Source organism: Paramacrobiotus metropolitanus, unplaced genomic scaffold (assembly GCF_019649055.1).
Source record: "Paramacrobiotus metropolitanus isolate TYO unplaced genomic scaffold, Prichtersi_v1.0 Parri_scaffold0000062, whole genome shotgun sequence".
Lineage (NCBI taxonomy): Eukaryota > Metazoa > Tardigrada > Eutardigrada > Parachela > Macrobiotidae > Paramacrobiotus > Paramacrobiotus metropolitanus.
The window spans coordinates 495,054-520,332 of record NW_026570282.1 but is presented as its reverse complement, the minus strand read 5'-3'; the positions used below and the strand labels follow the sequence as shown (position 1 = coordinate 520,332).

Here is a 25,279-nt window from a genome sequence, read left to right as displayed (position 1 = left end):
ACGACAAGGTTTCGTATGGATCTGGTGAAATAATTGTGGAAACATGTACAATGATATACACGGTAGAGTCACCGCTTCTGCATAATTATAAATCGCGCCAATTTACCGTCTGATCTTGAATTAACGATAAAATTCAAATACGTGAAGATCATAATTATTAATTTATGGCAACACATTACCTATATTATTATAACGCACTTGAAATTGATGCTTTCTTAAGTTAATACTAATAATTTTAAAGTTGTTGTTTGTGGTCACTGCATGCATTGTTGTTTAGAGCTTTGTGATCTCGAAAAAATTATTTGTTAAGTTACTGTTTTTGAGTTAACGTATTTTTTTGGCACATACCTGAATTTAAGTACGTATTTTAGTTTACAGCAAAATCGCATTGTAGATTTTGCATTTCGCCGTATCATGAACAACGTCATTCTTTGACAGTAAACACTGATGGACAACGACTGATGTAATCATGTTCATAACATGGTCAAGACTGCATGCAGCTTTGCATTTCTAGCCATAAGTCGATCTAATAAGCCTCCATGACACGATAGCATTATGTCAATATAATACACAAATTAAACACAATATTTTCACAACAAGGCACACACTTTAATATCGCTCAATGTGAATCAAATCCATAGCACCACCTGCCAACTTCTTATCCATACTACTAATCCCACCAAAAATTGCACACCCATGCACTTTTTTCCAGCTTGGTTTGCGTGAAGCATTGGTACGCTTTCACTATTGACTTTATAGCCGAGTCAAATCAGTTTAGCGCGCACGGTTTGTGTAAGTTCCTCCTGCGCCACCGTTGCCATTTATGGATCACCTTTGGCAGCCATCTACCTGTTGCATGCATCTCCGAGTTGTCTTTCCACATTGGAATTAGTATCAACCACATAGCCCACCTTTTGCAAAATGCATAAACGCTAAACACCGACGTGCACTCTTACCATTTAATTCTTCATTGCGCATACTTTCGCTGACTAAACCGCCTACTACTGATTATTGATTGAGATCCAATGTTGCAGATTGGCCGAAAAACACTGAGTATGTTACTATTGTGCTGCGGCTGCGGTTAAGCGCCAACGGCTTGTTTTTTATTCCTTTCATAAGTCGCTAGATTGCAAATAACCATGCCATCATTGAGTCCTTTCAACGATTACGCAAAACTTCGCCCACATTTCCATACTGAAAACCGTGCCACGGTTATCGAGATTGGACCAGCATCGGTCGTCCACAGGCCACATAAAGACAACTACTCGACCATTCCCATGCAGCATAAAAGAGCGGACAATTCCTTTGTCGACTGGGATGCCCATCCCACCTCGCGTCCAACGTCCCGCGCTGATTCGACCGGGTCAAATGTATCGCTGAAGGATACCGTCGATGTCTTTGTGGACAATAAATTCCATAAATCGTACAATATTAATTATGAACCAGTGCGAATCCGTATCGGCGACGAGAACGATGCAGCGGGAAGTGCATATAGCGGAAGGATTTCCTCAACATATTCCCCTGCTCAATCCAGGCCAGGAACGTACGATGACAACCGCTCAGCAAACGCCAGCCGCTCCTCATATCATTCGAATACCAAGGAAACATATACATCGAATCAGCCATCAAGCGGATCGCAGGTAACAATAAATGGCAGCGATTCTGGGATAAATCGCAACCATGCGTATTCGCCGAAGACCATGCAAGGAGAATACAACATCCCCATCCGAAGAGAGCAGCATTCAAACTTTGAACCAAGAAACTCTCCATCGACCACTGTGTTATCCGATCGATCAAACCACAGCCAGATGCCAAAGAAAATGGCGATGGGAAGCGAGTACTCTATCCCGATCCAACAGGAAGGGGCACGCTACGATAGCAGTCGAGGCCGGACATCCATTCCCATCGGGGGCGATAGCGGAAACATTCCGACGGCTGGTCGGCACACTTCGGTGTTTTCTCCGGACTCTGGGAGGGCTAGCGTTGAGCTTCCCTTAAGTCGGGGTGGATATGTCGCTACTCCCCTGCCTGATACACCGATCGGGGGTTATTCGGATATTGTCATCAACAACTTGCCAGAATCGGGGAGAAGCGAACATGGCCGCCGATCGCGCAGCTCTAGAAGCGACAGTCATAACAAAAAAGATCATTTTGCGGCAGGTCGACATTCGGTGCGATTTGACGATAGCAGCGATAGCGAGCGCGCGCATGGCAGTGGACATGTTGAGCCGACGAGTACGTATGTGCGAAAAAGTGGATATGGTGAGCCGACCGGCACATATGTCCGGGATGCTGCTCCTCAAAATAAGTCGCCGATGCGCGCATCTAACTCTGATAAATATTATCCATCATCAACGGATACTTATGTGAGGGATGAGCGCGAAAATGTTTCATTAGGTAACCACTACTAGCTTATATTTGTATTTGTCTGGCTGCAGGTTTGATGTGAACGGTATCAAAGGCTTGATTTGATAGCTGGTTGATATATTTAGCTGGTTTCGTTTAGATTAATGTACCATATAATTAATTTACAGGGGACTCCAAACAAATATCTATCAGCAAAGTGGATGTGGGGGGTGCCATCGTTAACTCTCCCAGTCTGACTTACGCCGTGGATGACAGTTTTGCTCGTCCTTCAAGCCGGCCTGTTTCCCGTTCCGGCAACACCCCAATTCCGCCGGCTCCGCAAGATAATATGAGGTCTCCGTCTCGTACACGCAGTTTGTCACGGGGAGACTCGACCGGGCGTCCTGCATCACGTGTAGGCTTGCCAACGTACGAGCGTGATTACTTGGACAGGTAAAGCTGATTTCTACGACCACCTTTGCCCCGAATTAGACTAACAATAAGTTAAAATTCCGAACTGACGATACCAAACTATCCTCTGCAATTTCCTGCTTGGTCGAGTAATATTACGTGTACAGGCCCGGTAACGAGGCTGAACTGGACGACCTTTCGGATGAAGAACGAAATGAACGATTAAGGCAAAAGAAAGGTAATACATACTTGCCGTCGCTGCCTGTCAGTATAACAATTTACGGTGTCTAACAAGACTTCACTTGTTAAAAGAAAAAAATTATGTTCGTTCTATGGAAATTTGTATTCATATAGCAATCTACCCTCAAAGTCGAAACGCGGCGCTGGTTGCTGAGCTGAAAGAAACAACGAACAATATCTCGGCTTCCCGACGCAACAGGATAGAGAAGGAGTTCACAGATAAATTAGAGGTACAATGCGATGAAGTTTGGCTTCCTTAATTGTATCTTGAAAACTAAAAGACTGGCTTGTAGAAGAAGGAATTTTTGGCAATGCTGGAGAGACTAACTGCGGAACAATTCATGCCTCAAGTGCCTTATTACGACGAAGAAGGATTTCAGATTGCAGAATACAAACGAAATTTCCTGGCTAAACAAGCTGCAAATCAGGCTCGCCGAGAATTTCAAGCAAGAATCGACGTAAGTTTCTAGTCTGTGCTTTCAAGGTTTCTAGTTTCGGTAACCAGTTGATAATTAATCTCGACACATATAAGCAAAGCAGCGAATTTTGTATGGCACGTATGAATTTCCTATCAAAGATGCCGTAACTGATGAGAGTATTTTCCTGGAACCTGTTTAATAAATCGTGAGCGAGTTACGACAGCTGTTTCAAAGTATGAAATAAATCCTCCAAGTGACCCTGACTAATTCTTAACAATGGAACAGCACGGTAATACATTGTGTCCCGTATTGTCGTAGAACGGAGAGGATATGAATCAAATTCAGCAGTCTCCGGAATGGAAGCGCTTGTTTATCGATAGCGCGAAAGATGAGTATGATGGATCGTTGAAATTTGGGATGCAAAACAAAGAAGCACTGCAAATATCTCTGAATAAGAACCGAACCGGAAACAAACTGCAACCCTGGCAGCTAGAACTGAAGCGTCTGGAAAGGTTTCACAACTGAGGGCATGATATTATACAGCTGTGTACCATGTTAGCATCAGTAACTCGGTACAATGAACGTAACTACCGTTTGTATTATAATATGGGACTCTTTCTTTGTTTATAGGAGCGCCATACGCTTTCTTGTTACTCCAGAATATCCATTGTTTACCTGCACATTTCAATAGGTACTTCATTAATGAAAACAATGCTAATTTGCGAAACTAGTTAGTCTTATGCAAAATCACAAGTGCGATCGTTCTGTATATTCACTGTAGCGATTTTTTAATTTGATACTGAACAATTCTATGTTTTGCACTTTGTCGAAAAATAAAATGTTTTTAAGGAAAGCCTCTACGGACCAAACTGGTCCGCAGTACGTGCCCGGTTGACCGATCGTTCAGCTATTACTTTGTACTTTCTTTATGTTACATCTTTGTCGTAATTTACGACACCAAAGCGCATTCAGTAAATCTACCCTGATTGTGCTTTTAATTAAATTAGCTCGCCAAGTCAGTAATTTTAAATGGAAGTATGTAATCACAAACTTACTTTTAGGACAAACCCCCTACACTACAGACAGATACATTATTTTATTCGCAATACTTCCAGAAAATGAAGTTGCTGTATGTAAGTAATGGTTCTGAAATTAAGGATGCTTTACAGCACCAACAGTGGACGAACTAACTGTGCTGGTTCTTTTAATTTTCATCAGTACGCTGAGCATTCAGCAATTCTGGGATTCGCTAATATCATGAAGTTAGACTTTTTAAGCTAATGTATCCGTTAAATGGTTAAAGAATAAAATTACCATCAGATGTATGTAAAATATGTATGCGAAAGTAAAAAAAATTGATACACCGGGTTAACGTCTGTGCCAACAAGCATTTTTTCCCATGTATAATGTGATATAATATACATATAGCTAAACAAGTGCTTTATTCACACGCTGTAAGAATGGCTTCTCGATCACCATATCCCGCCGCCGTTGCGCAGAAATGCCGGGAACACTTCTGTATGAACGCAGAACACGTAATACTGCATTGCAGCATCGACATCTCAGCAGTTATGTTGATTCTACAAAACGTAAATAGTAGTGTTGTGATCGTCACCGACATTTTGGCATTATCGATTGATTTTCTTGCATGCTGGAGTCTAATTAAAGTTCCTCGAATCGTTTTACCATGTGCTCTGATCTGACTACATTGCTCTTTCTGCCTACAATGGCATTGCAGTTGAGCGCATCGTTGTACAAGGGAGAAAATCATGTATAGCTTTATCGCTCAATCATATATACGCTGCAATGTGTTGCATCCAGGGTTGCTTCTCCCACATTTAATGTTAGTTTTCTTAAAGCGGAACAAAGTCGGTACAGATTTTTTAACGTAGCCTATTGGAAATAAGATGTTCCGGCAATACACAAAGGATGTTTTATATGGATGTTTAATCGTTAAGTTATTGCATATGCTGCTCACTGACGGTAAGTGTTTAGCTTCCTTTCCGTATTAATCTACAGTGTGAATGTGTATACGCAATTCATCGTGAGTCTCTGTGCTTTTATTGTGCAAAAGATGCAGTCTCTTAATTTAGCCGTATCAAAAGCCTTCGCCCAGAGCATTTCCGGATCTGCCGTGCTGGCAGAAGCCGAAGCCTGGAATAAAACTCATGAAAAACTTAGATGCTACTCATGCCAGTCTGAAACCAAAGACAGTCATTGCTATTCGATGAACAATACAATCGGAACTGCAAAGATGATTATAACTTGCAATGATGACCACATGTTTTGCAAGGTACAATTAGAAAGTTATTAATCCAACACTTATTATATACACGCTTTTAAGCAATGTAAATACCCAAATTTGTTCCGCATTTACAAGGACTGGTACCGCTCAGTGTCAACAATCTAAACGAAAAATTTGTCCCGCATGCGTTGAGTTTTAAGTTAACAGTACGCTTAAGGGTGCAAGTCATCAAAATTTCTACTACCGATTATAAGCAATAATTATATTTTTCACGGGCAGTTTTGCGAGAATGTTTATTTTTCAGAGCACCGTGTTTGTTGGAAATATGACATTTCGTTATGTCAACCGAACCTGTGCCACAGAATGCGTTCCGGGATGTATTCAAGCTCCTGCCTCTGGAGATAATGTGCATTTGGAGATGTGTTACTCTTGCTGCAATGATTATCATTTATGTAACGATAAAACAAATGGTGCAGCGCTGCATTACTGCAGTCTCCTATTGTACATTTTTGTTTTTATTTTAACATGTTTGGGCTAAGACAGTTAAACTACGATTAGAGTGACTTTTGCAAGATATCTTGGTCAAGTGATTCCAGTTTATGATCTACTGAGCAGTTATAACTAAAGTATCACTGTGATAAAAACGCTATTAATTACTCGCATATTCTGCTGACGTACAGATTATTGGCTCATTTGTTCACGTACATCGTAGTGCCGGCATGCCGCGTTTCTTAGATTTCTTAGATTTCTAAGGCTTTCTTAGCTTTCTTACGTTTCGTACGTTTCTTAAATTTATTAGATTTCTTAGGTTTTCTTAGGTTGCTCATATTTCTTACGTTTGTAAGGCTTCTTAAAATTCTTACGCTCATAAAATTTTTTGAATACAGAAGATTCATAAGTTTCTTTAAATAAAAATTTTCGAAACTAATGTTCGCCACGGCAATACGACTGGATGTAGATCCCGTAAACTGGTTATATGAATACTATTTATCTGTGCCAGGATTGCGGCCCCTCTTCTTCCCGACCAGTGATCTCAGCTACTAATCACTCGATTTTGCTAGTTTGAAGTGCAACAGAATCTTTAGACTGCGGGAAGTGTTCCTGGGCTGTTGGCGCTTTGTCGACTTTATTTCGTTACGCCCAGTGGTCAGTCAAACACTTGTTACCATGGATGCCATAGAACTAACAGGGGCTGCTTTGTAACCACGCGCATTGTGTTGCACTGCAAAATGACAGTGACAACAGTATACTGTAGTTACGACCACTGTGTTTCGCCAGCTTTGGTTATTGTTCAGAGAACACGTCCCTAACCTAAAGTTACAAGCTGCATTAAGAATTTCAACGACCTGTTTCTACCAGTGTTGAATACATCAACCCAAGTCCCCATTGGTATCTCTAAAATGGACACAAGCGCAGAAACCTTGCACAAGTAAACCGTGAACGTAACACCGAAAGTCCTGTTAACAGGCCAAATTTTATGAATGATAACTCTAATTTTATAAAATAAATGATTACGAATTAAATTTACCACTAATCGTGGGCTTATCTATATTCATCCGTGCTCGGCTTGTATATACACTACGCAAGTATTTATTTTGCCATGGTGCCGGTGGTTTAAGCTTTATATGATTTAAGACAGCACGAAGTAGCTTTACCCTTCACAGTACATAATGAATGTGCGGAATATGGCCACCAGCTCTTATTATGATAAAACGGGCTAGCGATTATAAATGCACAAGTTTTGTTTTCCAGAAAGCAATAATCCTACATATATAAATAACCATTTTTCAACTACCTAACTGTAATATGATAGGTCAGATCTGCGTCTCCCGCTCTTTTTAATTGTTAAGCCTAAGTGATTGCACACATTGATGTTGTACATGCATTTACTATACTGTCATTTTTGTATATAGTATTAATACTTTATTATGTTCCGATATCTTCCGCCTTGTGTTCGATTTGACCAATAAAGCGTTAGAAGTATTAATTGTGTTTTTTAGACCTACGTATCAAGCCTTTTTTATTCATGTCAATACAAACATGCCTTTCATTTGCTCATAGTAATGCTGCTAGTTTTCGCCCACGACCGAGTGTTTATTTATTCCTTTTAAATCGCTGCACCTTCTCCTAACCACTTAAAGTACTGCCTTCAGCCAGAAAATGCTGTTTAAGATAGGGAGGCAGAATTTTTTCATGCTAGCGCATATCCCACAGTTCACTACGAAATTTTAGATTTATGACAAATTATGAACCCATAAGACCGTTAGCGTTAACCAATTTTTAACGCTACTATTTTTTTGCGCCGCAGTTTGCGGTTTTGGCTTTTGATCTAAGAATCGGCCAGAAGTGCCTTATAATTAACATACGCTTAATTTATCGGCTTTTGCAAGCAAAGTTCCGCTTGGTAAATGGCATACGTATTTTTGATTTCTTTTATGCATCCGCAGCTTTGACAGTTCGCAAACAGTGTATATAATTTGATATGCAAATCCGGAACGAAACAGCAGTGTGACAGGAAGTTCATTAATGCAATTATTGTGAGCAGTGAACACTGAACACCTACGTCTCATATCCCGCAGTACGGGAGTTGAATGGTGATCCACCTACTGTGTACCTTGGCATTTGTCGCTTGCATACTCGACCTTCGATGGATAGAGCTCTCCTAGCTGCACTGCATTTACAAAGGCTTTTGTGCAGTACTGTATTGAGAGAACACCATGGACTGCAGGCTGCAATACTTGATCGGCGCATCGCCAAATTTCAAAGCAGAAACATTTCTGAAACAAAACGTTTCGTTGCCTGCTTTTCGTCATTTCATCGACTAAATATTCGTTTAACCATATTAAATTTGTATGATCCGTCAAATTTACGACAACGGTATATGACGGGAGCGTCGGGACGCAGGCCTTGCCGGCAGTTGGAACAGCTATAAACTGCCGGTGTCCTTCCGGATTTCAGGGTTGTTTTAATGAACCGCATTTATGCGTAAATGATAACTCATAATACTATAGTACTGCCTACGGACAATTATGACAACTGTTCATTAGTACGCATAAACAGTGTTTATATTTTTTTTGTCTATTTGTTCCAGTTAATAATTAAATATTACAACGTTATCTCTTTTTGGATAGTCTGGCCAAACGATAACCGTTCTGCTCTGCTTGTTGCCACCTTTTTCGGGTATGGATGCCAAACAGTTCCATAATTTCACCGACATGTGGAAAAAGCCATCGATTGATGAAACTCACCTACTGTTATGGATAATTCTAATGCTGCTAATATTTATTGGTGGCACCCTGGGAAATTTGCTTACAATTATTGCCATAATGACAACGAAGAAGTTGCAGACCCATTCTAACATTTTAGTGCTGGTAACTATGTCTAAGCTGTAATTTACTGTTTACATAATTTTACTGTAAATCAACATACTGAGTACAGAGTAGGAATAACCGTTTATTTCATACATTAGCTTCCTGCTTAATTGATAACAGCCATGGCATTTTTGCGCATTTATTACTATATTATTTTATTTATTACTTTAATACATGCTTTTATGTCAATTTCGTTAATCATCCGAAATAATTAGTTATATACAGTACACACATCCTAAAAAGAAATGTTGCGCGTAATTATATTTATCGTATATTGGTGTTCTGCAGAAAAACTTACCGCATTAAAGCGTTTATTAACTTGACGTTCTGCACTGTTTTCTTAATTGTTTTAGAACATGGCGGTCGTGGACTGCTTATTGAGCAGCGTAATTTACCCGATCAAAGTAATAATGGTATTGTTGTACAATTTTTTGCCATATACGGATCAGACCAAGTTTGAGTTCACCATATTCTGCCGTTATTACGGGTTTATTAATGTTGCTCTGAGTTTTTCTTCCAACATGACAAGTTGCGCCATAGCCGTCAATCGTTTTATTGCCATCGTGTACGCCAGGAAATACCATACTATGCAAAAACTTCCGTTATTTCTGCTGATGATTTTAATGCCGTGGATTGTTCCCCTCGGAGTCAGTTCCTTAGGATTATTGGACAGATATGGTGGAGATAGCTTTCATCTTACTCCTATTGGATTGTGCACATTTAATCTCGACTTACAAACTGCTTCGAACCACAACTGGAAATTTATTATCGCCATGGCCGTTCCATGTCTGATGCTTCCAACACTAATTATTGCTGCTTCGTATGTGGCCATATATCTAAAGGTCATACAAGTTCGAAGAAATCTGCGCAGGGCTATCTACTCTCCAGTATTACGTCCAAACAATCTGCTCACTGATTCTTCTTTGTCCTGTACAAACACTAATGGATGCGTACAAGCACCTACTGTTATTTGTGTCCGCTTAAAAAGATTCGAGCACAGGGTAAGATCAAAAATGGATTCGTTATCGCCATGGGGGACTATGCTGAGCGTCTAAAATGTGTATGCTTAATCAAGAAAACTACACCATTATACTTATAACGTTACGAAGTCTAGTAAGAAAAATATTTATTTTGTTCTGCAGTTTTGAAGAACAAAGCTATAAGTTAATTTGCGGGGTTTTCCAGTCTCGGCGGTCGGCTTAGCGATTAATTATAACTTTGCTCAGTTTAATAAAAACTGCAGTTTCAGCAGCCGATGCGTTAATATTAATCTAATGAAAACTATATGGAAACAGTACATATACGTTTTAAATACTCGAGCCATATTTTGGTATACGCTCACAAGATAATTGTACGAAGGGGGCAACATGATCTTCTGGTTTTCTCCTGAAAATACGCAATACAAAAAATAAAAGTGTTCATACTGAGTCATGGGTAAAATGCCTGAACAAATATCACGGACGACGCAAAGCGTTTAGTGCTGACAATAAAATTCATGTTTTCCATTAAAAGGTTAAAGGAGCGCGCATGATGTTTATCTGCTTCACAATGTTTTGCGCGACATACTATCCGGCAACAGTTGTTGTCGCCGTGGCTAAACACTTTAAATCCCGTATCCTCCTGGACTGTCCGCCCTTACTTTTGTGGGTGTTTGGGCTTTACTTTGCCGGATGTTGCATAAATCCGGTACGTGCTAGTAAATTACGAAGCTAGTTTACGAAGTCGAGTAAACTACCATGTGAAGGGTATAATAATAATTATAATAATACAGTACTTTTGCCGGTTAACATGCCTACTTTGTAGACCAGACTTTACTACTGCATGATGGCTTCGTACATGGCAGTTTTTATTAAAAACGCGTTTCTCTTTTACAGATCGTCTACGCTTGGATGAACTCCGATTTTCGTAAAGCTTTCAAAGGATTACTATATGCATTTGGTGGAAAACTGCGCGATATTTTTGTGGGACGGATTTTGTTGCTTACGAGAAGAATGGAAAGCCATACTTTTGCAAGATTCTGCTGCATGCGATCAATCTGATGCATGATTTATGTGATGCCGCGGCATGCTTTTCTAATAAAATGTTAAGGTACTGTATTTAATAACTACTGTTTATGGCGCACAAACAAACATACGATATTGTAGGACAGTACAGCACCTATAGCTCGCATAACGCCGCTATAGCACTAAGTGTTGTACGTAAAATATAAAGGTTGATGGGAATGGGAAGAACGTGACCTTAACGAGATTATTAACCGGTTCCGATGCATGTGAATCAGGTATCTCAGCTTGCAGTTACATTAGTGTAAGTGATACTGGGATAATGATGTTTTTCTGTCAAACACCATAATACTGCAATACCCCAATATTATTATTGCTGATGTACCCTGCTATCTCGATTTCGAGGTTGCTCGAGGCGCAGGAGTGTCACGCTGCTAATATTGCGTAATTTGCATCTGCACGTATTTTCAGTACGTACATATTTATTACAAGCACTCATTTAATTTCTATACTTCTAATTCATATAGATCCTGTCCTCGGATCGAGTACAGTATATCTATAGTGTCATAATTGTCACAATCCTTGCACATGGTCAGTTTTGCTGTCTGAGGATAATTTACTACCCACTGAACAGGTACGGGACAAAAGTCTACAAAACGCAAAAACTTAGCAGCATAGCAGTCACATCATATTCCAGGCAAAATTGGCAGAGTCTTACTCGGTACGTGCCTTATCCGAGGCCACGACTGAAGCTAGCAATACTTTTTTAGACGGTTTTACCGCACTCGTATTAATTTTAATAGTTCAGTTTATATATATATGGGGTTCTGTGGGTCTTGTGTTGTTTTGCTGCTCGTCTCCACTCTCCAGATTCAGCGATACATATGACAGTGATGTGGCTGTACAAGCGCAAATATATTGATTAACGGTTGCAGTATTTTATTGTCCGTTCGCGTTATTATTTTATTGTCAGTTTTGCCATTCAAACCAAAGGTAAAATGCAGAATAATGATTCGAGCTACGGAACTTCCGGTTCACGGCTGTGCATGCGTGGGAGCTGGAATACCTAATAATGCTCACTACTGGGTGGCATACGAACGGCGATGGAAGCCGTCCAACATATTGACACACGTAACCACCACCTCGCGGTTGGTGTAATCAGTGCAATCTGAACAGCTGACAGGAATGTTATGCAACATACGAATGAATGTCTGTAGCATCGCGTAGATCATTCACGGCGCACGTGAAGGCAAAAATCAGCGATTAACAAGAAATCCGAAGAAAACACGACTGACTTTGTTTATCGCTTTGATTGTCGCGGAGTTTTATATATATAATACTTGTTTACATCGCATCGTCTATTCATTACTCATCCATCACTTGGGATTCATGGCTGTACGTTTGTTTGCTCGTCACAGCCGCTCTGTTTGGAATTCCAGGATCCACGCATCCAGCGAACTGTCAAGTCGCTGTAGAGAACCTTATGGTTATCATGCAGTAAGTGTTTCCAGTTTTTATATCGTTGCATACGAAATTATCGTTCGTGTGCGTGCCATTGATGGGCTTTTCTTCGGCCATGTTTAATTTTTTTTAATTTTCCGATTATTTCGAGATTATTTCCTTTTTAATGATCGTGGCGTAATATACTAGTTCCGGACAACATAAAAACCGTCACTTCGTTTCATACGCTTTTAAGACTTTGTTGATTGTAGAGTTATTGCTGCATTTCCAGTTTCATATGCAACTGTATTCCTTATTACGATTAAGCCGGATCTGCTTAAATGCATTGGTTTAATTAGGTTGTTCGTTAGGAATATTCGACAATGAAGTCGCGCCATGTTCGCATTGTGGAAGTGGGAGCGCGAGACGGGTTACAGAATGAGAAGGAAGTTGTGCCGACGGAAATTAAAATAGAGCTCATTGAAAAATTGGCGGATGCCGGTTTAACAACCATCGAGGCTACAAGCTTCGTCTCACCAAAATGGGTTCCACAGGTATTAAATGGAATTTTCTGAATTTTCACCAACTTTCTGGCTTTTTTTCTGCGGACACGAGCCGTGGCGAGCATCACTTATTATCTCATTGCATTAATTATATTTTATTTGTATTTTTGCATCTGTGAAAGCTTTTCCGTGTTTTCATTCCGTCCTTTAATTTCCATTGTGGAAAATTTCATGATTATGTCGTATTCTTGCTTGTAATGTTATCGCTATTTGTTTTTTCGCTGATGATACACCATAATTATACCAAACAGTTATTATAATATTAATGTAAGATAGACGACAGTATGCGATTTTTTCCGCTGGAATGGATTACATATATGGCTCGTGTTGTTATACGTAGATGGCCGATCATCACGAAATAATGTCCAGATTAAAACGAAAACCGGGTGTCGTCTATCCAGTTCTGGTGCCAAACCTGAAAGGTTTCGAAAAAGCCGTAAGCGCTGTTGACTCACCTATTGCCGTTCATGGAAGTCATTGCTAGCCACTAAAAATCTCTGTATTGCAGTTGGAAGTGCATCCACAGGAAGTTGCAGTTTTCACCACCGCTTCGGAAAGTTTCAGCAAGTCAGTTTCAATGACTCAGATTTTTGTTATAAAAAATTGTAGGTTTTATAAAAATCTTCTAGGAAAAACACGAACAGCACGGTTGAAGAAAGTCTGAAGAGATGCAGAGAAATTGTTGCCGCCGCCAAGCAGAATAATATCAGAGTAAGAGGGTGAGTCATACGGTTAAGCAGTTTATGAGCGTTTTTGAATAATCTGTAGTAATTCCGGAGAATTTGCATTTCGTGTTTATGCTGGTGAGTCAGAACTCTTTGATTAAAATAATTTTAATTTAAGGGTGTTTTCGGAATTTGCGTTTTCGGCCGCATCCGCTAATATGTGTTGTGTTTTGGGTGCATTAGATACGTGTCGTGCATAGCCGGATGTCCGTACGAAGGCAAAATTGATCCTTCCGCTACAACAAGAGTTGCTGCCGAGCTTTACAAGATGGGCTGCTATGAAATTTCCCTCGGTGACACCATTGGTGTGGGTACTCCGGGATCGATACAAAAAATTTTGTCTCAAGTGTGCAAAAGTGTTCCTATCGAATCACTGGCTGTCCATTTCCATGATACATACGGACAGGCCCTTGCTAACGTTCTAGTAGCAATTGAGGTAACATGAATTTTTCTCATTATCAGAAATTATATTTTTAGCATTATATCCTGGTCTCCCTAATGGTGAAATCTGGCCGATGAATGTCACCATAATGTTTTTTCACCTGCAGATGGGCATTAACGTGGTGGATACTTCCGTCGCCGGACTGGGAGGGTGTCCGTATGCTCCCGGCGCCAGTGGGAACGCGGCAACGGAAGATGTTGTATATATGTTGGACGGGTTAGGGATTGATACTGGTGTAGATCTGAACAAGCTAATTATTACTGGTGATTTCATCTGTAAATTCCTCAAACGACCGAATAACTCCAAAGTGGCTCAGGCTTTTCAAAGACGATTAAGCAAGGAAGGAAATCAAAAAGAAAAATGCATTTAACTGTGATAACGGTATTTGTCCGCGTTCTGTTTGAACTGCACCATATTTTTAGTTTTTATTTCACATTCTGTGCGATTGTTTATATCTCTTTCACTCGTGTTACTGTGCAGTATTTAAATTAGAAATCTGTTTAAATATCACTGGAAACCACATGAAAACTCGCAAGCAATACCCAGCCGACAACAGAGTAGTTGTACTGTAATTAATTTACACGGCAGAATTCTTCCGGCAGTTCGTAATGCTGTCGGAATCTCGAATGATTCAATGATAAAAAGAATAAAACACTATCGGTATTAAAAAAAAGCATTTTCGGAAAGCGATGAAATGTGAAACAAAGAAACAAGCATTATCGCAGAAAAGCGACCATAGGATCTCCGGCTTCCACTACCATGCATTTACAGGCTGTATCATACATTGTACGGCGTTCACGGTTTAAAAGCGCCGTTAGCGGCAATGGCACGACCACGGCCCAGGAATAATTCTTCAAGAATGCCCGAACTGCAGCTCTACAACAAACAGATGAAAAGGATAATTTCCGCCTCCGAAAAAATTAAAAACAGGCAAGACGGAAGTTATGACATACTGCTTCCAGTTCGGAGTATCCGCTGGCTTGACCAGAACCATTCCGTCCAGTAAAATAAATTCCTGACAAGTCACAACGCGCAGACCCATAAAACGCTTTCCATAAGTGGCGCCGCCGTGGGGAAAACCGTGCACAGTCATTATCATCTGCACGTAAACACATTTATGAATAAAGAAACTAATTGAACAGAGCTGCAATTCCCACTCGGTACCACCTTACGGTCCTTACCTCATACAAACACGATATCAAACGATGGCAGAATTCCATCAACATCAATTCCGAAGCCAAATCGAGGGCCATATCAGCAGTAACGTCCACGTCCGGATCCAGAAGGTCGCCGTACTTCTTGAAATCACTAAGCAGTCCCGAAACAGCAGAATACTATTACCACTTTCATGCAAGAGTGTGACGATATATTCTGCAAAACCCTTACATGAAGAATAGATCGTCAAAGATCGTGTAGGTCAATATCAGCTTTAGCAGCACCAGCAGAAAGATATCGATACACTCCGCCACCACGCGCTTCCATATAGGTGCCATTTTGAACCCTTTCCAAGATGGATCTGTCAAGATGGATGGATGATATTCAACCGGACACAGGAAACTTATGTTCGAACGGAGTGGGTATTATGTTGAATGAATGAACCAACAACGTTTCTGATGTGGTGAATAAAACCGTAAAGAATCGAAGGAAAACGCGCAATAAATTATATTTTAATGCACAAAAATGAATTTTAAATCTGCACATATAGTTTTACTTTCTTCCTTTGCGTTCAATATTTTAGACCTAAAATGATAACTTTCTTATAAATACGGGCAAATTATGCTTCTGCATGTCACCTAGCTGATTATCTGGTCCGACGGCGCCTACAAAAATCTGGGGATGCCCCGCCGCTGCCAGTGGAATCTGTAGGGGATTGCCTTGGGGGCGCTGCACCTGAATGGCCGGTCCAGGAAGAGGAGGTCGCGGAGCAGCCTGTGGGGCAGCACCTGGCCAGGATGGGCCCGCGGCCGATGCTGACGTGGACGGCAGCGCATGTGTATGATGCGACCACTGCTGCCAAAAATACCGATCCCGCCATTCACGCTGCTGCTGCTCCCAGCAGAATCTATACCATTGGTACGTCCAGATCCACTGGTGGAGACGCATGTAATAATCCTGATAAGGAGCCATGCTGGGCGCGGAGGGGTCCGCGTTGCCTAGGTCGGTACGCTGCTGCTGGGTTTCGCTGGAATGGACGCTATCACCCTGTCTACGGCGCAGACCGTCCGCATCTGCGGAATCACTGAGATTTTGGTTCGAAGCGGAAGAAGGTCGGTTCCGAGGATCATCGGGTGCAGCAGGATTGGGATCCATCTTCACGGAAAGGAACTTCCTGCCACTTACAGTGGCTAATTGACTCGTACCTTGCTTGTACAACACTGCAGAGAGCCTCCCGCCTGGTATGCCTCCCTCGTAAGATTCGGGATTGAAAGTCGCTATGTTCACTTGTGACTCTAACTCCTTCCCAAGTAAGCTACAACTGCTTACTTTTATTCCAAAAGACCAAAACTTAAAAACAGTGGTGCTTACAGAGACAAAAGTAATAGTAATTCACTCGTTACTTGCACGAAATGTCCGTGCAGTGTCAACATTGAACATGCTAAATCAAAAATAAAAAATTCTGCTCATTAAAGTCTTTAAAAAGCTGCGTATTTTTATTTTTGCTTCATCGTGATAGTACATCGTGATCGGCTTGCTTTGGCCACAAACGGATGGTAGTTCCTTGGGTGCTACCATCCGACAAGACTTCCGGTTCACTTATAACGTAAACTTTTGCCAAAACTAGAATGACCGTGCAACATTTTAACTTTTTGCCCTTTTCCGGTTTTTTTAAAATTTTCGTTTGATTGCACTCGCAGTGCATTGCTGAATTGGAAATTTGAAAATTAATCCTAGTTTCGACAATCAATGGGCAAGAATGCAAGATCATACTATCTTATGGCATCAATGCAGTATATACATACATCGTAATAATCATCGTGGACAATTACTGATCATGGAACATTCATTTTATCCCATTCTGTGAGCTTCGTCTTCTTTTCAGAATCGAAAAACGAGCCTAGAAAAGTCTCGAAATTACTGTTGTTTCTTTGATGGCCTGTTATTATTTCCTTTGTGGTTTTGAAACCCAGCAGAGGGGGCAAATGGCCCTTGCGCAGTTTTCGTCTCATGACACCCGGCAGGTGGCGTTCAATATCCTGTGCTGCCATAATTTCCAATCGCAGCTCTCCCAGATTTTTCCTTTTCACTTTTTGAACGGTGATATACTCTTTGAGTAATCCACTTTCATGGCTGACTGTCCAAAAACTGCGTTTCTTCTTCTTGTTCTCAGTTTCCAGTGCGTTTGCGTGTCGTTTAACTTGTATGCGCCGATGACGAATGCGGTTCTGCACATCTCGAACAACGTCAGCAAACGTGAATGGCGAGATCAGTTTCCGTTTAATTCTAGTAATGTTTGTCTTCGTTCTAAAGCGAATCGGTTTGCCGTATAAAGGCAATTCAGCTGATAGAAGTGGCGTAACTTGATGATTTATTTCCACAGGCGCAGTTTCGAATTGAACATGGTAACCCGGGACGCAGTCGCTTTCCTGAAATTAAATGATGCACAGATAACGAGCAGATATACTTTTCAAATCGATTTTTAACTAATTTACAGTGAATAATTGTAAGGTCAGCATTTAAAGTGCCTTGACATCGTACAGTTCATAAAACTTATGAGACACCGAAGTTGGAGCAAATAACTTGGCTGAAAACGATTCAGGAGCTACAGTTTATGATTAATATTGTGCGAAATTACAAGCAACTGAAGCAAGCAAAGAAACAGTCGAGCGGGTGATGCATAGCATGATTTTATTGTACTAACCAAAAGCCTTGTAGTTTAACGCCGAATCAAAAGCTAAAGCGCTTTTAAAAGAAAAATCGCACTTACTAATACGTATGGAATGATGGGAGTACGCTCGTTGTTATCGTTTGCGCTGGTAACGACCGGCATGTCTGCTTTGGCATTTTTTCCCGGAGTCGGTAGCTTCAACTTCACCATGTCTCGCTTCTGTTGATTGTCTTTTCGAATTATTTTCATTAAATCCGCCTTAAACTTTGGTATTTCCAGAACGACCTTTTCGGTACCCAAAACATCTACAAAGGGCCATTTGGGATTAATTTTTGTTCAGAGGAGTATACTCTTACTGGAAAAGCATTGGGTCAATAGCGTTGCCTAACATATCTGTACTGTTGCTTGTTGGTACTGTAACTTGGTACACCGGAATATAATTAATAGTCAAGATTTTAGTTCTAATTGTCCTATAACTTATAAAAGCACATGCCCTTAATGACAGAACAAGGTCTGTGAAGTGAAGGATGGGGTAAGATTTAAGAATTACCGCAGGCTTGTGGAATGGGATCAGTTTTCAACTTCAAGTCAAAAAATTGTGGATAGCAAAGCGGATCATGAATTTTATTTAGGTCCATGTACTGGAAACGCCATTCTAGCCACCTGTAATACGGTTGGCCGATTGGCGATTGCTGATCATGTTGTACTGTAATGCGATAAGAGTAAAATCTTTATCACTCGTAGTATACGAGTACAACAAATGCAAAGTTTTTACCTAAACCGATAATGTTCGGAGGCGGCGCCATTTCCTCCCATAAACCAACGGTGGAGGTGAGTTTCCATAGAGGTCAAGAACTCAGGCTGGACAAATTTGACTCTTTGGAATGGAAAGACTTCATTGAAGATTATGAAAATGGCTTGAGACATGCAGTCCGGAAAACGCTAAAACTTTCCAATACGAACTGAAATATTGTTATAAGGTGGCCTCTAATTATGTAAGTGCAGCTAGGCAGTCGCTACTATGCACCTCCAGAACTCGATCCCGGAAGTTTGCCGTGATAGTTTTATACAAATTTCGGTACGACTTGCCAAGACGCCGGAGAAGCAGACACAGTTTGCTTGCTCTGTTATTTTCATCTTCCTAAAAAGGTCTGGCGTTATTTGCCTGTAAAGTAGCAACAGCGACGGTAAACACAAATAAAAATTCTACACTACCGTGCGAAAATAGTAAAGGAAAATCCACCACCAAGCGCACACAAGGATTTCCCGCGAACAACGGCTATGGAAAGCGACTTGCCATGAAAAACTGGAGAATATTCCGTTCTGAAGTAAAACAATGCAAGAACTGAGAATGAGACATTCACTGCCAAAGCCTCGGATTGTAAAACTGTTAGGCAGCCGAACACGTACATCACTGGGTTGAAGATTTGTGACCTTTTGCAATACTGCTTTATCGTTAACATTGTATGGCAGTTTGAAATCCTTTGCTGCAACAGAGGCAATGGGCAATCCCTGTAAAAAGCATCAAGCACGATAAAAACATGATTTGCACCAAAGATTTTGCACAATTTTATCGACTGACTCTTGCAAAGTCCGAATTTGCAAACAATTAGGTTTTATTAAATTTGGCAGCTCCTTGGCCTTGGAATTCTTCTGTGATATATGTCTATAAGTTAGTACCTACACGTAATCCGTTTACAAATTACAATGCACATTTTAAAGTAGGAATAATGGACACTGGATTTGATCAGTACTCCTACGGAGGTACCAAATTACAACAGCAACCGAAATATCGCGGTATGTACACACATTGCGGGTACTGTATTCGTAACATTTCGGCATAACTAGGAAAAATAATTTTATGCATGACTAGGAAAAATAATTTTATGCATGACTAGGAAAATTAATTTTATGCATCGTACTATCTTTTGCCTTCTTTTACTTGCCATAAATGTACGATGGATCATTTTCCTTATAAGTTCGGCTTTCGTTGGTTGATCGTACTGATCAGGATGTGGTAAATTTTCAACAAGATCAGAATTTTCGTGCGAATGAATTTGCATCGCAGTCGAAGGATCCTTGACATTCATAATGGCATCGTTATCGTAAGCCAGGACTTCATCAGTAAGCCGTCTTCGTTCCATGCGACGACGCGCTACTTGAGCGGAATATCTAATTTTGATCATCACATTAACATTATTATTATGACTGACCATAATACGCTGCATACGTGACATGAGTGCCTGTATGCAACACATACATGGTAAAGTTTCTCGTACAGGTATGCAGCAGTTCGTGATAAATATTCACGCCACAGCTGCACAAGCGGCGCACATATGCATGCCAATAAGTATAGACACAAAGATATTCTAAAAAAAGAATAAAGTACTTAAACTTTATCTTAGAATATAAACTTCATCCTAAATACTGCTGTACGATTACTGTGTATTACCCTACTACGTAACAGTAATCGCACAGCAGTATTCGGGATTTAGTATAGACAATGCAGTAAACTTGTTACACAAAATACTATAATAACGTAGTTTTAAAGTGGACAAAATACTATAATAACGTAGTTTTAAAGTGGACTGCAGTAAAATTTAGCTACTTGCTTTGACAGAAGTGATGTTATAATTAAGCCGTTTTGCATTTCCACTTTGTGTATTCCTGTTTCGAATAAGCTTCCTTTGGTCGACAGGGAAAATTTTCCCAGCATTCCTTTAATTAGGCGCTCAGCTTCCCTGCCTTTTTGCAGTAGTTCTTTCAGTGGTTCCATAAATCTGCTTAATCCTGTTTTCGATTCGAGAAAGCAACTTACATAAGATGCTTCAGGAAGAACTGGAGGTATCGTTTCCATCTCCATATCCTGCAGCTTTCGCAGTATTTCGCTGACCCCCGTGGCCATATCGGGCGAGCTCGGCCAGGCTCGCTACAATGCATACGTACAGAACTACAGAGTACGTGTTATCAGAAGTCAATAGCTGATTTGAAGTTTATAGCACTTGACGGGCACATCCCTTATATAATTAATTTAAACTTTTCAAATTCTATATTAAGAGATCATGCAATGGGTTAATTGATGTACCACCCGCAATAGTTCTTCGAATCTGTGAATTCCATTCGTGGGAAGTGGAACATTGTTATCGGCAAAACACTTTTGTATCCAGTTGTCCAAATGCTGAAAATTTGCTTGGTATGAAATTTTTCACGGGCATATTTTCAAGTATATAAATATTCGAAAGCCCTGGATAAACCTTTTTCTGGGCGCTTAATTACTGCCGATACTGGCATCCTTATGTAACAGAAGACTTGAACTGTGGTAAATTCCACCGTACCAAAATGCCTTTATAGGGATCCGGCTCTTTTAACACGGGGCTACTCGTGTTTTCCGTACCAAAATGGTAAAGTTTATATACTACGCATTGATTTCTCGTCGGAAAAAGGATTAGGTCATCTTTGTCGACATAATTCATTAAAGCAGGTGTATCAAATCCACGTGCTTCGTGGTGCCACGTAATTAAGTAAGTAATATTCTGTTTATAATTTTGTTAAGTGTAATAACAATTACATGATGAATTACTTATTTGAGTTTTAATTGAGCTAAAATTAAAGTAAGCAATGATAATCAGAATACCCATTGTTCAAGAGCAAACACTGAAAGTTTGTAGGATAATGCCTTCGACATTTCCCGTATCCAGGAGACTTATGTAATTGGTATATTTGCTTACAGTATTCATATATTGAAAATTGCAGTACTTATTTACTGTATTACTCACTCAACATTTTTACGGAGTAAGCTGCGCCATCAAAGCGCTTACTTTAAAAGCACTATCTGTACTTTATAGTAACGAGATCAAGAAAGCATCCGGTGGCACAATACACGCACGCATCGTACATCTCATGGATATATTATAAAGTTGCCGTTAGCTGTACTTCTCTGCTGAATTTTAAAAACTTCTTGTATATAATTATACTCGAATCGAATCGATTGATTTGAAAGGTTCAAGTCACTTTACAGTAGAGGATTATTTATTTAAAATATTTGCGAGCATACGAGTACTATAAAGCATTTGGAATACCGAATATTGCGTTTGCTTCTGGCTGACCGATCCGACAGCCATACAATCATGTTGGGTTACATGCCTGTTTGCCTAGCATCTCTTAATCTTCCGTTCTTACAGCTATTGGTACAAAATGGAATACACAAACAGAAATTTTTAAAGCACGGATTTATTGTAAATCATGAACCAGTTCACAAAACTGGAAATCCGGATCACTGTAAATATTTTTCGCAATACCTCAGCTTTACGTATTGTACACAAGTACTTCTAGAAATACTATAGTTGGAAAAGTATTGTGCGGAATGTACGTATTGTATATACGGAGAAGATGAGGATGTTGCTCTAGTGAGGAATTCCACTTTAATGTTGTATGAATGACCCACTTAATTCTGTCATCATTTTTCATTTGGAAAACCTCGTAAAATGTTTATGAGAGATGCGGTATACGACAAGGATTTTACTGTCAAATTATCCCAAACACGTACAGTCTATCCCATTTTTACGACTGATTGCTTGTGCACAGTGGCATTTGTGCCGGCTAATTTGTTTTTCTAGTGGATAGCCGGCCGGTCATTTTCCCTTGAACATTCCGCGTGCTGTACATGGATGACTGATATCCACGAATGGCATCTGTTATTTTTAACAGATTTTAACCAACCAACCGCTACAGATTGATACATCTTGCTTAACGGTATTTTCTAATTCACTTAGTCAGAATTATATACTGAAGCAGTACAATTTTGCTGGTTTTCAATCAATGGTCTTCTTGCATGACGGAAGATTAAAGTCTATTCGTGTACTCTTTTGGCTGTCAAGGCCAAAATTATCAGCGGAAACTGCCCGTAGCATCCCAGAGTATCGTGAGCCCCATGGAAAGGCCTAATATGTATGTATAATATTTATCCAAATTCGATAGACAATTGTTTTTACTTCCTATGCTAATATTACGACTCATCAAGTTGCAGTTAATACTGTCGACAGTAATGATAAGAAATTTTTCTATATTACTTTTTGACCATATTAATGTTATTCGTTGTTGCTTATCACTACAAATGACTAGCGAGCGTCTACTGTGGGATTCTGTTTGTACACGTCTAAAGAAGTCAGTATAATGATGCTTGTATTTGTCCTTATCAATAATTACTTATTTTCACGCACGTACGAATACTTATCAGGTGTATCAAACTTTTCAAAAGCATATCGTTTTTTTATTTATTAGAGAGTTCATAAATGGATGGGCGTAGGATCTCAGCTGCTGTATACATAATTGAAGTATACCTGTTGATGAATGTGTGGTCAGTACCATCTTACGCCGTGGCTTCTACGGGCAATGCAGAGCGTAAAAACACAAACACTACCGCAACTGCATATGCCCTACCATCAGCTTGTAACGATGATTTGCTGGCCATCGTTCTTCCCTGCGCTTGCTCCGTCGCCGGTCAGCTAGTTATCATATCGTGTTCCAACGGTTTGGACGATCTTCTTGACCTAAATCAGATAGAGAAATTGTTTACTTTCTGGATCAAGATCAGCCTCAAAACATCAGCATCCCTTTCATCGGAGTCATGGCACGACAAACTAGCGAATATCACTCACCGCGTTAGCCGGTTGGAGATATCCGACTTCACCGACCTGCGACTTCCGTTAACTTTCCTCGGTGACCTTTCCAATCTGAATTGGCTGAAGTTTCGTGATGGTGGATTTGGATCTCCACGCATTCCAGCAAATGCTTTTCCAAACAGCAATCTAGAGTCCCTATCAATTGTTGACAGTTTAGTAGAGAGCATCGACGATGACGCGTTCAGTTACAATACCAACTTGTATCAACTCGACTTGTCAGGAAATCCCATCCGGTACATACCTTATGCTGCTCTGACCACTTTGCGTAATCTTCAGACGTTAACAATCAATCACGGTTATTTATCAACCCTGGAAAGCAATTCCATCCCTTCTGCTGTGGCATTTCCATATTCCTTGTCGGCCTTACATTTAGAGCACAATCAGATTAGCCGCATCCCGGAAGAGTTTCTTACCGCCCTGAAGCAGCTGAAGCCGGGTCTGAAGAGTCTCCGGCTGGTTAGCAATCATATCCGCGACATACCGGCGTCCATCTTTGAACTGCCAGTTATCGAGAGCATTATTCTGAGAGATAACTTAATTAGCAACTTCCCTGTTGGGCTAAAGAACATCAGAAATGATACGGATGTTGATTTAAGCGCCAATAATCTTTCCGTCCTTAAACCGCGCGATATTCCAGCCCGCATCAGGAAATTCGTTAAACCTTGGAATTTGAGAGGTTTGTTTACAATAATTGTCTGTTGCAATCGCCCAAATAAGTAATTACCACGGTTCATCAATAAAAGTTGCATTAATTGCAAGTCTCACAGGTATTTTTAATTGATGGACCGAAAAACAAGTGCAGAATTAAGCCAAGACATGTGCGCAGGCAAAGATCCCTTCGGAATCATATGGAAGTGGCTGCTTTTTGCGTCTTATAGTGTCGAAATATCACAACCTACAGTTACACATTTACTTAGTTTACTAGTTGTTCATCCGAAATTAAAAATTTTCCACTTTTATTTATTCAGTTTAACATTACAGCCTAATTGAATTTTACATACTCCTAATGCAAAGTACTGTTATCGATTTCGGTTTTTTGTTAGGTAATCCTTTATTCTGTGGAAATAATATGGATTGGTTTATTTGCTGGCTGGAGCGAGAGAATCCCACCAGTGATCAAAGCCATGAATTACTATGCGAAGGAAACGGTGTCCCCATGTTATCACTATGGAATGCCACATTATGCCGTCCCAAAACCCAAACCGTTACTGTGTCTAAACCAATTCTGCGCCCTTTAAATAGAGATCGCCTGCGATCCTGTGTGCCGGGCCTCCAGTGCAGCGGATCTCAAGATTCTGTGCAGCGAAGGCATTCACATGCGTTGCTTAATTTCATATTTTTGTTGTACTTCACTAACTTTATTATTACGCTTTTTCGATAATACTCAACCCTAGGCGGGCAATCTCCACAATATACTGGGCGTATTGTTAAAACCAAAATCTAGCCTTCGGAGTTAATTTCCATGAACAGTTTCAAGATATATATCTGCACGAATGGAATACTTAAACGGTTACAACTATTAAAATTGTACTGTACTTTATCGGGTCATTAGCAACCTCACCGTTGGCAA

At 40.3% G+C, this 25,279-nt stretch overlaps 7 protein-coding genes across 16 annotated transcripts; 5 read left to right on the top strand and 2 right to left on the bottom strand.

Annotated features, from left to right (window-relative positions):
* Positions 1-786: 786 nt before the first annotated feature.
* LOC129593528 (uncharacterized) lies at positions 787-4,309 on the top strand. The gene is made up of 6 exons (XM_055489890.1): positions 787-2,397; positions 2,535-2,799; positions 2,925-2,995; positions 3,112-3,227; positions 3,291-3,455; positions 3,735-4,309. The coding sequence occupies exons 1-6, from the start codon at positions 1,140-1,142 to the stop codon at positions 3,939-3,941; spliced, it is 2,082 nt and encodes a 693-aa protein (XP_055345865.1). The 5' UTR covers positions 787-1,139; the 3' UTR covers positions 3,942-4,309.
* Positions 4,310-5,056: 747 nt separating this feature from the next.
* Positions 5,057-6,303, top strand: LOC129593612 (uncharacterized). The gene is made up of 3 exons (XM_055490021.1): positions 5,057-5,399; positions 5,510-5,709; positions 5,966-6,303. The coding sequence occupies exons 1-3, from the start codon at positions 5,324-5,326 to the stop codon at positions 6,197-6,199; spliced, it is 510 nt and encodes a 169-aa protein (XP_055345996.1). The 5' UTR covers positions 5,057-5,323; the 3' UTR covers positions 6,200-6,303.
* Positions 6,304-7,843: 1,540 nt separating this feature from the next.
* On the top strand, positions 7,844-11,281 carry LOC129593589 (melatonin receptor type 1B-A-like). 2 transcript variants are annotated; one of them, XM_055489982.1, is made up of 5 exons: positions 7,844-8,620; positions 8,793-9,032; positions 9,386-10,033; positions 10,545-10,718; positions 10,907-11,281. In XM_055489982.1, the coding sequence occupies exons 2-5, from the start codon at positions 8,844-8,846 to the stop codon at positions 11,069-11,071; spliced, it is 1,176 nt and encodes a 391-aa protein (XP_055345957.1). In that variant the 5' UTR covers positions 7,844-8,620; positions 8,793-8,843; the 3' UTR covers positions 11,072-11,281. The 2 variants fall into 2 exon arrangements, with proteins under 2 accessions (XP_055345957.1, XP_055345958.1); XM_055489983.1 differs by having other exon boundaries at positions 7,844-9,032.
* Positions 11,282-12,261: 980 nt separating this feature from the next.
* Positions 12,262-14,743, top strand: LOC129593447 (hydroxymethylglutaryl-CoA lyase, mitochondrial-like). Of its 2 annotated transcripts, none has more exons than XM_055489767.1 (7): positions 12,262-12,529; positions 12,844-13,026; positions 13,376-13,471; positions 13,544-13,602; positions 13,665-13,754; positions 13,944-14,196; positions 14,309-14,743. In XM_055489767.1, exons 1-7 carry the CDS (start codon positions 12,422-12,424, stop codon positions 14,570-14,572), a joined length of 1,053 nt encoding a protein of 350 aa, XP_055345742.1. In that variant the 5' UTR covers positions 12,262-12,421; the 3' UTR covers positions 14,573-14,743. The 2 variants fall into 2 exon arrangements, with proteins under 2 accessions (XP_055345742.1, XP_055345743.1); XM_055489768.1 differs by having other exon boundaries at positions 12,376-12,529; positions 12,832-13,026.
* A 9-nt stretch (positions 14,744-14,752) lies between these two features.
* LOC129593446 (protein FAM8A1-like) lies at positions 14,753-16,837 on the bottom strand. The gene is made up of 5 exons (XM_055489766.1): positions 15,996-16,837; positions 15,589-15,718; positions 15,384-15,510; positions 15,156-15,301; positions 14,753-15,078 (listed from the first exon to the last, which is right to left on the bottom strand). The coding sequence occupies exons 1-5, from the start codon at positions 16,510-16,512 to the stop codon at positions 14,919-14,921; spliced, it is 1,080 nt and encodes a 359-aa protein (XP_055345741.1). The 5' UTR covers positions 16,513-16,837; the 3' UTR covers positions 14,753-14,918.
* Positions 16,838-17,024: 187 nt separating this feature from the next.
* On the bottom strand, positions 17,025-21,642 carry LOC129593521 (protein FAM227B-like). 7 transcript variants are annotated; one of them, XM_055489874.1, is made up of 11 exons: positions 21,364-21,642; positions 21,114-21,206; positions 20,641-20,957; positions 19,975-20,200; positions 19,439-19,540; positions 19,244-19,351; positions 19,056-19,169; positions 18,804-18,970; positions 18,579-18,691; positions 18,128-18,333; positions 17,025-17,786 (listed from the first exon to the last, which is right to left on the bottom strand). In XM_055489874.1, the coding sequence occupies exons 1-11, from the start codon at positions 21,499-21,501 to the stop codon at positions 17,193-17,195; spliced, it is 2,178 nt and encodes a 725-aa protein (XP_055345849.1). In that variant the 5' UTR covers positions 21,502-21,642; the 3' UTR covers positions 17,025-17,192. The 7 variants fall into 7 exon arrangements, with proteins under 7 accessions (XP_055345849.1, XP_055345850.1, XP_055345853.1 ...); XM_055489875.1 differs by having other exon boundaries at positions 21,117-21,206; XM_055489878.1 differs by having other exon boundaries at positions 20,847-20,957; positions 21,364-21,504.
* Positions 20,590-25,219, top strand: LOC129593523 (uncharacterized). 2 transcript variants are annotated; one of them, XM_055489881.1, is made up of 4 exons: positions 20,590-20,985; positions 22,645-22,975; positions 23,309-24,385; positions 24,753-25,219. In XM_055489881.1, the coding sequence occupies exons 3-4, from the start codon at positions 23,320-23,322 to the stop codon at positions 25,088-25,090; spliced, it is 1,404 nt and encodes a 467-aa protein (XP_055345856.1). In that variant the 5' UTR covers positions 20,590-20,985; positions 22,645-22,975; positions 23,309-23,319; the 3' UTR covers positions 25,091-25,219. The 2 variants fall into 2 exon arrangements, with proteins under 2 accessions (XP_055345856.1, XP_055345857.1); XM_055489882.1 differs by lacking the exons at positions 20,590-20,985; positions 22,645-22,975 and adding an exon at positions 23,074-23,191.
* The last annotated feature ends 60 nt before the right edge of the window (positions 25,220-25,279 follow it).

Excerpts from the sequence above, each read along its gene's own strand:
- LOC129593447 (XM_055489767.1), top strand. The coding sequence starts at position 12,422 with ATGGCTGTACGTTTGTTTGCTCGTCACAGCCGCTCTGTTTGGAATTCC. Across the intron at positions 13,755-13,943 it reads AATAATATCAGAGTAAGAGG|ATACGTGTCGTGCATAGCCG; the intron begins GTGAGTCATACG and ends TGGGTGCATTAG. Across the intron at positions 14,197-14,308 it reads ACGTTCTAGTAGCAATTGAG|ATGGGCATTAACGTGGTGGA; the intron begins GTAACATGAATT and ends TTTCACCTGCAG.
- LOC129593589 (XM_055489982.1), top strand. The coding sequence starts at position 8,844 with ATGGATGCCAAACAGTTCCATAATTTCACCGACATGTGGAAAAAGCCA. Across the intron at positions 9,033-9,385 it reads ATTCTAACATTTTAGTGCTG|AACATGGCGGTCGTGGACTG; the intron begins GTAACTATGTCT and ends TAATTGTTTTAG. Across the intron at positions 10,719-10,906 it reads CCGGATGTTGCATAAATCCG|ATCGTCTACGCTTGGATGAA; the intron begins GTACGTGCTAGT and ends TCTCTTTTACAG.
- LOC129593521 (XM_055489874.1), bottom strand. The coding sequence starts at position 21,501 with ATGAATTATGTCGACAAAGATGACCTAATCCTTTTTCCGACGAGAAAT. Across the intron at positions 20,201-20,640 it reads ATAACATCACTTCTGTCAAA|ATATTCCGCTCAAGTAGCGC; the intron begins GCAAGTAGCTAA and ends GATCAAAATTAG. Across the intron at positions 18,692-18,803 it reads TCCGAACATTATCGGTTTAG|GTGGCTAGAATGGCGTTTCC; the intron begins GTAAAAACTTTG and ends ACCGTATTACAG.
- LOC129593612 (XM_055490021.1), top strand. The coding sequence starts at position 5,324 with ATGTTCCGGCAATACACAAAGGATGTTTTATATGGATGTTTAATCGTT. Across the intron at positions 5,400-5,509 it reads GCATATGCTGCTCACTGACG|CCGTATCAAAAGCCTTCGCC; the intron begins GTAAGTGTTTAG and ends CTCTTAATTTAG. Across the intron at positions 5,710-5,965 it reads ATGACCACATGTTTTGCAAG|AGCACCGTGTTTGTTGGAAA; the intron begins GTACAATTAGAA and ends TTTATTTTTCAG.
- LOC129593523 (XM_055489881.1), top strand. The coding sequence starts at position 23,320 with ATGGATGGGCGTAGGATCTCAGCTGCTGTATACATAATTGAAGTATAC. Across the intron at positions 24,386-24,752 it reads TAAACCTTGGAATTTGAGAG|GTAATCCTTTATTCTGTGGA; the intron begins GTTTGTTTACAA and ends GTTTTTTGTTAG.
- LOC129593528 (XM_055489890.1), top strand. The coding sequence starts at position 1,140 with ATGCCATCATTGAGTCCTTTCAACGATTACGCAAAACTTCGCCCACAT. Across the intron at positions 3,228-3,290 it reads AGTTCACAGATAAATTAGAG|AAGAAGGAATTTTTGGCAAT; the intron begins GTACAATGCGAT and ends ACTGGCTTGTAG. Across the intron at positions 3,456-3,734 it reads AATTTCAAGCAAGAATCGAC|AACGGAGAGGATATGAATCA; the intron begins GTAAGTTTCTAG and ends GTATTGTCGTAG.
- LOC129593446 (XM_055489766.1), bottom strand. The coding sequence starts at position 16,512 with ATGGATCCCAATCCTGCTGCACCCGATGATCCTCGGAACCGACCTTCT. Across the intron at positions 15,719-15,995 it reads CGGACCAGATAATCAGCTAG|ATCCATCTTGGAAAGGGTTC; the intron begins GTGACATGCAGA and ends CCATCTTGACAG. Across the intron at positions 15,079-15,155 it reads GATACTCCGAACTGGAAGCA|AGCTGCAGTTCGGGCATTCT; the intron begins GTATGTCATAAC and ends TGTTTGTTGTAG.